The sequence below is a fragment of the Diadema antillarum genome, unplaced genomic scaffold (assembly GCF_040938485.1).
Source record: "Diadema antillarum isolate AM-2024a unplaced genomic scaffold, OU_Dant_1.0 seq00000376_RagTag, whole genome shotgun sequence".
Taxonomy (NCBI): Eukaryota; Metazoa; Echinodermata; class Echinoidea; order Diadematoida; family Diadematidae; genus Diadema; species Diadema antillarum.
The window spans coordinates 1,198,520-1,207,703 of NW_027271375.1; the positions used below are offsets into that span (position 1 = coordinate 1,198,520).

At 38.3% G+C, this 9,184-nt stretch overlaps 1 protein-coding gene across 1 annotated transcript in view; it reads right to left on the reverse strand.

The window, feature by feature from the left end:
* LOC139731507 (uncharacterized) overlaps positions 1–4,813 on the reverse strand; it is an 82,016-nt gene extending 77,203 nt beyond the window's left edge. The window contains exon 1 of the mRNA XM_071642390.1: positions 4,717–4,813. Coding sequence (XP_071498491.1) covers positions 4,717–4,813 — 97 coding nt within the window. The remainder of the gene's footprint in view (positions 1–4,716) is intronic.
* Positions 4,814–9,184: the final 4,371 nt, after the last annotated feature.

Consider the following 9,184-nt stretch of genomic DNA (forward strand, 5'->3'; position numbering starts at 1 on the left):
GGTCTCGTGAGCTTTCTTTGCCTAGTGTTGGTCTTGTGAGCCTTCTTTGCCAAGCGTCGGTCTCGTGAGCTTTCTTTGCCTAGTGTTGGTCTCGTGAGCCTTCTTTGCCTAGTGTCGGTCTCGTGGGCTTTCTTGCCTAGTGTTGGTCTCGTTAACCTCTTTTGCGTACTGTCGGTCTCGTGAGCCCTTATTGTGTAGTGTCGGTCTCGTGGGCTTTCTTTGCTTAGTGTCGGTCTCGTGAGCCTTTTGTGTGTAGTATCGAACTCATGGGCTGTATGACTCGTGAGCCGTATAACTCATGGGCTGTATGACTCATGGACCTATTTTTGATGTCGGTCTCGTGGACCGTATGACTCGTAGGTGTCGGTCTCATCGGATGACCCCAATGGAGGGGGGTAGCCAGATTGGGGCCCAATTTTCACAGTTTCAGTTTCTTCTTGCAAACCCTCACCAAAAGTGCAACGTAAGGTCGCACGAAATGGAAACGAATGTATTTCAAAAATATCAAGAAACAACGGATATCAGAGGGAAAAAAAAGAAAAAAGAAAGAAAAGGTGCGACGCTAGGTTTACCATCCACATCTGAAAACAAAATCTAGGTACTCAGTTCAACAGCAAATTCTCTTCTGGCCAACGATCACATTGGTTGAAATAATACTCATCATCGCTTTCTGGTGTTGAGATAGAGAAAACAACACATTTCTCCGACATACCAAATTGGTTTCGGAATAGTCAGAAATAGGTATTAAAACACATAGCGCATGTCAAGTAGCATGAGACAGACAGATACACACACACACACACACACACACACACACACACACACACACACACACACACACAAGTGCTTAATGAGATGCAGAAGATGTAGGCCATTTCCTGTGGGGGAGGCTATTCTATAAATTATTCTGCCAGCATCTTGCTTTTGTGAGGCAATGCACAATGCCATTGAAGTAAAAAGCAAACTAAATGTAATATACAATTATGAAAGCAAGGCTAAATTTACTTTCACAACCATGGGAAAATTAACTTGAAAGACTTCTGCCCATACTGATTATCCATTTCAGTTACATCTCTGTGATCTGAGAGTGTACTATGTCACCGTCTATTTGACGATTTACACTATTGATTCTGGTTATTGTTTTTAAAAATGGCCCTGTAAACATTGTCGATTGAGCTGATGATTATGATCAATTATGAATAATAGCACTCAAGAAAAAAAACAGTTGTAGAAAATCATGTCACTATACAAATATCAATAAATTATGTATGTATGAGAGAAATTCTTACGAGAATAGAAATATAATGTCATATGAAATAAAGAACTCAAAACAGAAGTGATTAATATTACCCAAAGGATCGTTGACGTGTCGTGCATGAGTCTATTCCTTTGGCCATCATACCATGTGACACCTGTGTGATTGTGACATTTTGAATTGTGCAATATGAATGGAATCCTAAATCAATCCTTCGGCCATGTGGTTGCGATATTTCGCACTACAAATGTTTTGTGGTCCTTTGTCAAAAAAAAAAAGTCAATCAAATGCACATAGAAAAAAGTACAATATATATATATTCATGTATACACGTATGTACATAAGTCCTGCGTATACAAATGTATGGCGGTTGCCCTATACACAAAAGAGCCGTTTCCATGCATCTTCCTCTCAGCGGGCATTGGTCTTTTTGGTTTCATTTGGGCTTTGGTTCCTTGTCATGTAACTTGAATTGACAGATACTAGTAACTCTTTGGTTGTGGGATTTCATGACTACATCCATGTTTTTCATGCAGCTGTAGCTCACTTATATATATGAAGACCTGAATATAAGAACGACCCAAGTCCAATTTTTGGCCAAATTCAGTTTGACATGAGAAATTGTAGCTTATGCATGGACTCATCTTGTGTATAAATGATAGACCCCAATCACCCCGGAAGTGCCTTAAATCAATGAGTGGAATTTTATATGAATGTAAGAATGACCCAAGTTCAGACTTGGGTAATTTTTGCATTCATAATAAAGCGCCCTCTCTCGTCTCTCCTTGTTGATCTGCAGGCCTATTCATGTATGTACCACAAAATGAACATGACTTGCTAGACAGTCGTGAGGAGTAAGGTTGGGAAAAAACGAAGGAATGGACGCAAAATATGAGCAAAAGTCTTTAGAGCAGTGCGGGAAAGGTACAAAAATTGCCAAAGAACCAAGTTCCTGTCATTTGAATAGCACAATATTATTGGGAAATCATGTGGAGAAATTTGGTAGAAATCAAGCAATCAAACTAATTTAGAAGATGGAGAGAGTAGTGAAATGACAGCATTTTTACCTTACCTTTGAACAAATGGCCACACAGATTCAGAGAATTGATGTCTAGTAATATATGTGTATCATAACTTCATGAAGATATACTTTCCCGTATATACTGCAGAGACACATGGAAAATTGTGACATTTTGCAATTTAAACTTGAGCAATAACCTTTGACCCTTGACCTTAGGTACAACTGTATGTGCAAGCATGAGTTGATGGGGGCAGCTTTATCCACTTATTTATCCATGTGCAAAGTTTCAGCTGGGTACCTCTAGCAGTTCCTTAGTTATAAGAGACAGATGGAAGACATTTCCACGCATTTACATACACATCGAAGCTCCATATAATATACACACAGACGTGCACACACACAGATACACGCAAATGATGAATTAGTAAAGTGATGAGGGACATTATACTATGGTGGACAACTACATATTTGTAGGCCATTTGCCATACGGACTAAAAGCTGGAAAAAGTATCAAAACTGTCTTATCTATTGCTTTTACCATACAATTAATATAGCAGCCTATCCTGTATGTGAGTCAAAGAACGACCCAAGTCCATTTTCATGATTCAAAGAACGACCCAAGTCCATCACACAAAATTACCTCTCCACAATTAATGCAAATTTTAATTGTGAAAATAATTTATGTACTCATTTATTTGTACAATGTTACCTTCCCATCACAATTAAATAGAATATCATTGGACAAATAAAAAAGATATGAAATTTTGTTAAGTTTACTCGAAACGACCTTCCATGGATTTGGGTCGCTCTTATATTCAGATACTCATATATCTATCTTATACGGAAAAAGACCCCCAAAAAATCAAAAAATCAATGCCCGCTGAGAGAAAGATGCATAAAAACGGCTTTTGTGTATAAGGCAACCGTCAGACGAGGAAACATGTTAAATTATGTTTAATCAAGCAAGGGAAAAAAATGAGACCCAGCTCTTAAAGTACATCTGCAGCCTGAAAGAACATGCAAATTTCACGTTAACGTGAGACAAAAAAAAAATAGTCAACTTAACCCTAAGAAAGAGTGGCCAGTGCAATCTCTGCCTCGATGAGAAGGTCATTACTAGTATCATTCGAAACAATACCGCGCTCAATAAAAGGTCCAAACTTTCATCAAAATGTAGACATTAAACAGGCAAACTATCCAAGTGTCAATCCAATTCACCGCGCCACATAAACACAAAAGCACATCACTTTGAAAGTCAGTCTGCCTGGAAATCGCAACTGCGTGTACGCCTATCTCGCTTCAGACGCGATCACAATCACACCGTGTTTAACAAAGATGTCTGAAAAACTTGGCAAAGGTGATGTGGTTGGGACAGTATTTCTGTTCAAACTTAGACAACCTTTCCCGCGGTGTCTAACGCTCACCTGAATATCGCAAGTTAAAAAGTTCACAAATTAAGATGCTACCTGCTAATTAGTCCTACATTTCCTGCTGACCTGTTATACATTTTGTGGAGATAAGGCCTGGAAGACACACTGCCCCTGTGGAGAGTTGACCCGCTTACATTTTGTGTATACGTTACTCCATTTTATTTACGTGCTTATGGGCAGTGCTAAATTGAACATGTTGAAGATCTGGTCAACTCTACTCGCTTGACTATGTTGGATTACCTGTGCACATTGAGTGGAATATTCATCGATAATTAATCATCAGTACATCGAGAATCATTCAGGTGAGCATCAAGTATCATATTTCGGACATCCAGTCTGTATGAGATGACATTGAGCATGCGGTTACTGCATCTGGCCAGGGAGGTGGAAGGAAAAAAAGTGGGCACTCACTTGAGCCCTGGGGGTATTCCTTATCACTCAACATCGGATAACAAGGGGTCAGTGCCCCCCCCCCCCCCCCACGTACAAGTTTCACCTCTCTGATCTGACTGTTATTATGTAAGTGATCGTATTATTAATTGTATTGATAGATCTAATGATCTAATGCCAGGCATATTGTGACATGCAAAGAAGAAGATCGCAATCACCAATAACATCATCAGCACTCATCATTTTTTTATCACAATTAACATCATTAATTTCATTTTTTTATTTCTTTTTTTTATCAAAAGCAACATCACCATAATTTTATGTTCATGAAGACTACTAATTCCCCTACTATGATTTGTTAATTACTACACTGAGTATCTTCGATAATTTCTTTCATTTATACTGTCATTTTCACCATTACTATCTTTCTTTATCAACATCAAAATCATTCGATCACCAAACAATAATTCATAATCATGTCGTTATTCTTTCACTATTGTCATTACCAGCATTGATCTTTCACCACGGCTATACCAGCACAACCACGCACACTTCAGGGTTTTAACACCATAAGGATTGACCACAGATTTGAGCAACACCAATAGGGTTGATCTTCTTACCTTGTACCAAAGATACACACAGGACTGCAACCGTCGCAACTATCGCGGGTGATGCCAAAGCCTTGACAGGGAAGTCTAGGATGTTTCCATGCGACATTGCTGCTCAAATTATGAAGCAAGAATTTGAAGTTCTTCCAGTCTGACAAGGGTTTTTGTCAGAGTGTGCCAGTGGTGCATCAGAAATCTAATGTTTTTTGTCTTAAAATCCTGTTCTCCTATAAGTGGACATGATACTGATATAATTTTACCAAGAGGTACGGCAAAACGGTACAAATATTTCAGCTTGAATGTAGAATGCACATTTGCAAATAGACTGACGTCCGAAGCTTTGGTATATGGCACTCTAACTCAGAATCAATGATGAACAAATCAACAGGAACTATACATATTACCCTACGCCGAAACTTACAGAATATAATAAAAATTTCTTCCTTTACTTTTTTTTTCCGCCCAAAAATGAGGAAGCGAGAAAAAAAGAGTCACGTGACTTGTCAACTTCACATCATCATAGAGCTTTAGATTTGCGGAGGGGGGGGGGGGGGGGACGTTAGAGACGAGTACGCTGGACGTTCTTCCCTCTCCCTGCGTCGTCCTGAAAAGTAGCTTTAGATTACGCTAGGTCGCAACCAATAAAGAAATAAAATGGCGCCCCCATGATCGGTGCATCAAAAGTAGCTCTCTGCGTCGTGAATTGAACCATGGACCTAATACACATGGATATTCATCGCATCGTTAATTAATTCATGCACTCGTACATCTCAAAAGCGCCACAAAGACATTTTTAGCATGCTTCACTGCTTTGATCCCATGATCGTCAGCGCCAGCAAGCCGAGAGAAGAACAAGACGGAGATTCGAGAAATCTAAAACTATATGCACAGAAGAAAATAACTGACAAAAATCAAGTAAAGTGTTGCTTGTTGTTTATTTATTCCCGTCACAATTAGTCAAACATATACAAATATCAAAATAATACAATGTTGAAAGCGGCTGGATAAGCCTCACTCAGTAAATATTGCCATCATGGCTTACTGTTTTTCAGGAGGGTCCAGTTACATTTACAAATCATTTACTGCATAAAACTACTTATTATACAATTACACACCAACAAATCAAAAACGCCCTCCCCCCCCCCCCTCCTAACATAAAACCCCTGCATAATCAATTTTAATTAAGCTCAAACACTGCATATAGCATTATACCTGTCTATAATCTGTTATCTGTCTATAATCTGTCACCTTTTATACGCCGTGTACTTTATAAAACTCTGTTACCTTTTTACTCTGTAACACATATAATCTAATGAATATAAAACACAATTCAAATCGATTAGCCAGTAAGACCCATTGACGAATGAATGTGCTCTTTAATATACCTTTGGAATATATTAAAAGTTATTGCCTTTTTTGCATTAAAAGGAATCACATGAAAGTGAAAGCTCCCTCTATAAGAAATCATTCGCTTACAATAATTAGTCCTTGGTGTTGAAATCTTTATGTTATAATCAGATCGCAATGAATATTTACAGTGAATGTGCAATTTTCGTGTATGTTAGGAAATCATTCCTCAAACAATTTCGCTTATGAGAAGCAGGCAGTTTTAAAAAGAAAGCTAACATCTCGGCAGAATGATTGTCATTTGTAATCTCAATATTTCACTTTTATCCATGCAGCTTATTCCAGAGCAAAAAGGGACGGTAATTGTAGAGAACAGATATATCTTGCCATTAGGCAAGGTCTTACATGTGTGCGAAAATGTGCGAATCAGCAATTACCCATCTTTTGACACAAAATTTGTAACGATCTCAGGTTGCTGCTCCTCATCATCTGTATTTGTTCAAAGACATTTCCGTCTGAAAAAAGGCACATCGGCGAAACAAGACCGAAATGAGGGAAAAGATTCTTTTGTTAGTGCCGATACATGATCACAAATCGTTATTGTCCAGACACCTGAATGCACTCATTAAGATGCACATAATCAGGTGCCGGCGACGATCATTACATCAAAGAAAGACTGCAGTGAACAGTCCATGTATAATAGGTTCAAGATTGAATGGACGTAAAAATAACGCAGAACGCGTAGCGAAAACTGAGACGACGCAAGCAATAAATCGATCAAGTTTGATAAGCGATTTTGCGCATGCTCAGAACAGTTTTTTTTTCCTCCGAACTTCCCCGTCGCGAAAATGTACAGCTCCCTATTGGTTCGGAAGGCTAGAAAGCAAGATTCCCTTTTTTAATGTCTGACTTGCTTATTTTACATGTCTGTACAATTCAAGAGTGACTTTAATCAATGTTAATAGTCAAATACTTTGCGGAGGAAGAAATCATTTTCACACCAAATTTATTTTCCTGAACTGATGCCACTAACCAAAATTCGCAGCAGTCATCAATTGAAGAAGCGAATTAGCAGTTGGTTTGCTGTATAACCTTGGATCTTATTATGCAGGCTTTGTTTGTTTTCATAAATTTTAAAATTTCTCTTCTCGAAAACTAGTGGCTGGATTTTGCCCACCTAAAAGGAATCGTAAATATGGGAGGGAGAGGGGGAATTCTAAAATAATCTATACAAACAGTAATGGTGTCCACAGGGACTGTAGGGTGGGCTCCAAATATCCAAAAAGTGATAGAGTATATTTCTGCAGGGAGCCACATGCAGGAATTCCATTGTTTCAAGATGTTTTGTTTTGTTTAGTTCTTTGATTTTTCATTGACTTGTCTCAACTGGAGCGTCATGCAAGTGCTCTGCTCATCCAAGTAAGCGTAAAAGGCGTAGGTCTCTTGTTCGAAAGTGAGACAGGGACAGACATCAGTCTTTTCATCATAATACTTTTGTTTATATTACAATAATTATTAAGCCAGGCTGACACTTGCACGACTTTTGGCCACGATTTTATCGTGGCAAGTCGTGACCCAAATTTTGAACATTTCAAAATTCTCGTCCCGACATGGCACGCAGGTCACGACGGGTCTACGCACACTTCACGCCAGTTTACGACTAGTTTGCGCACTGGCACGATTCGAATCGTGCCAATGCGTGCCGCAGAATCGTGCAAGTGTCAGCCTGGCTTTAGTCTCAAAAACCCGCATTAGATTTTCGCCGTCAGATTCAATAAAACATTGATAGCAATTATGTGACTAGCCTCCTTATTTTGTCAAACAGTATGGTTATTCTCGTGCGCAATCCAAATGTCAAGATTTCTATTATGAGAAAACAATAAACATTTATTACAAAATTTGTCTCTATATCACCCCCCCCCCCCATAAAAAAAAATCAAATGTGTGCAAGATTGACGTTTATAAAGCGCTACAGTTTCATGAACAATTTACTAACACTGTACAGTAATTGGCGCACAAATTTAACTTCCGGTATTTTCTCTTTTTTCCTCAGAACGTTTCAGTTTTATACATTTGCATGTTATCAAGAATGTCTACAGTTTTTAGCCTACATCACTGGGCTTAATGTGTCGGTCTCGTGGGTCTTTTTGTTTAATTTAATAGTGTCGAACTTGTTGCCTTGTTTGCCTAGTGTCTGACTCATGGGCCCTATTTGCCTATTGTCGAGGTCATGAGCTTTGTAACTCGTGGGTATGGAACTCGTGGCGTGCATCCGATGGTTCGTATACGAACCATCGGGTCCACAAGTTCGCCCACAAGTTCGACACTATCAAATTGAAGTTGATTTTGAATATTTTGACTGGTATATCACTTTGTTATTCTCTCTGTAATGGCACCATAACTACTAGTATATTGTACCGAAATGAATCATGATCGTACCTTTTTATTTTCATTTTTAAATACGAGTCTCGGCATTATTTCGAGTAAAACCTAGACTCTTTGTAACTTGGCTCAGAGTACTTCATGTGTACATAGGGGCTTAATATGATTCGGCATGCAGAACCATTCTCAAATTGCCATCTTATCACATGTAATCACTTTTGTTTAATAATGTTTGATGTGAACAAGATACCGTTTTTTGAGAATGATGAATAGCTAAAGGATGGGAATTGATTTCTTTGATACGTTGCTTTCCCTCTTTTTCGACACTTTTCATATATTCATTTTTTTTCCAGTAAAAGATGTTCTGATATCCAGCTCCTATTGTACTGGCTGTGATGTTGCGTATTTATCTCGTATCTGAGACTGATTTCGCATCTCTTCTGCGCTGATATTTCATGTTGCTATATCCCTTATAATTTCACTATCATCTTTAGCTTTATTTACTTTTATTTTTTCTTGTAAAATATATAGTTGATATAACTGGAAATAGATGGCAATGCTGAATCGAGAAATAGAAATAGTACTTCTTTCTTCCGTTTTCAGGACAAACAACTTTAGCTGCTTAGGCTTTGTTAATTTTCCGTGATTGGATACTATTAAGGAAATGACATTTTTCATAGATTTTTCCAGTGAATACACTTTCTTGATTTCTTGCCCGTGTTTTACTGCTATAGGTGGAGTTGTTGATCAT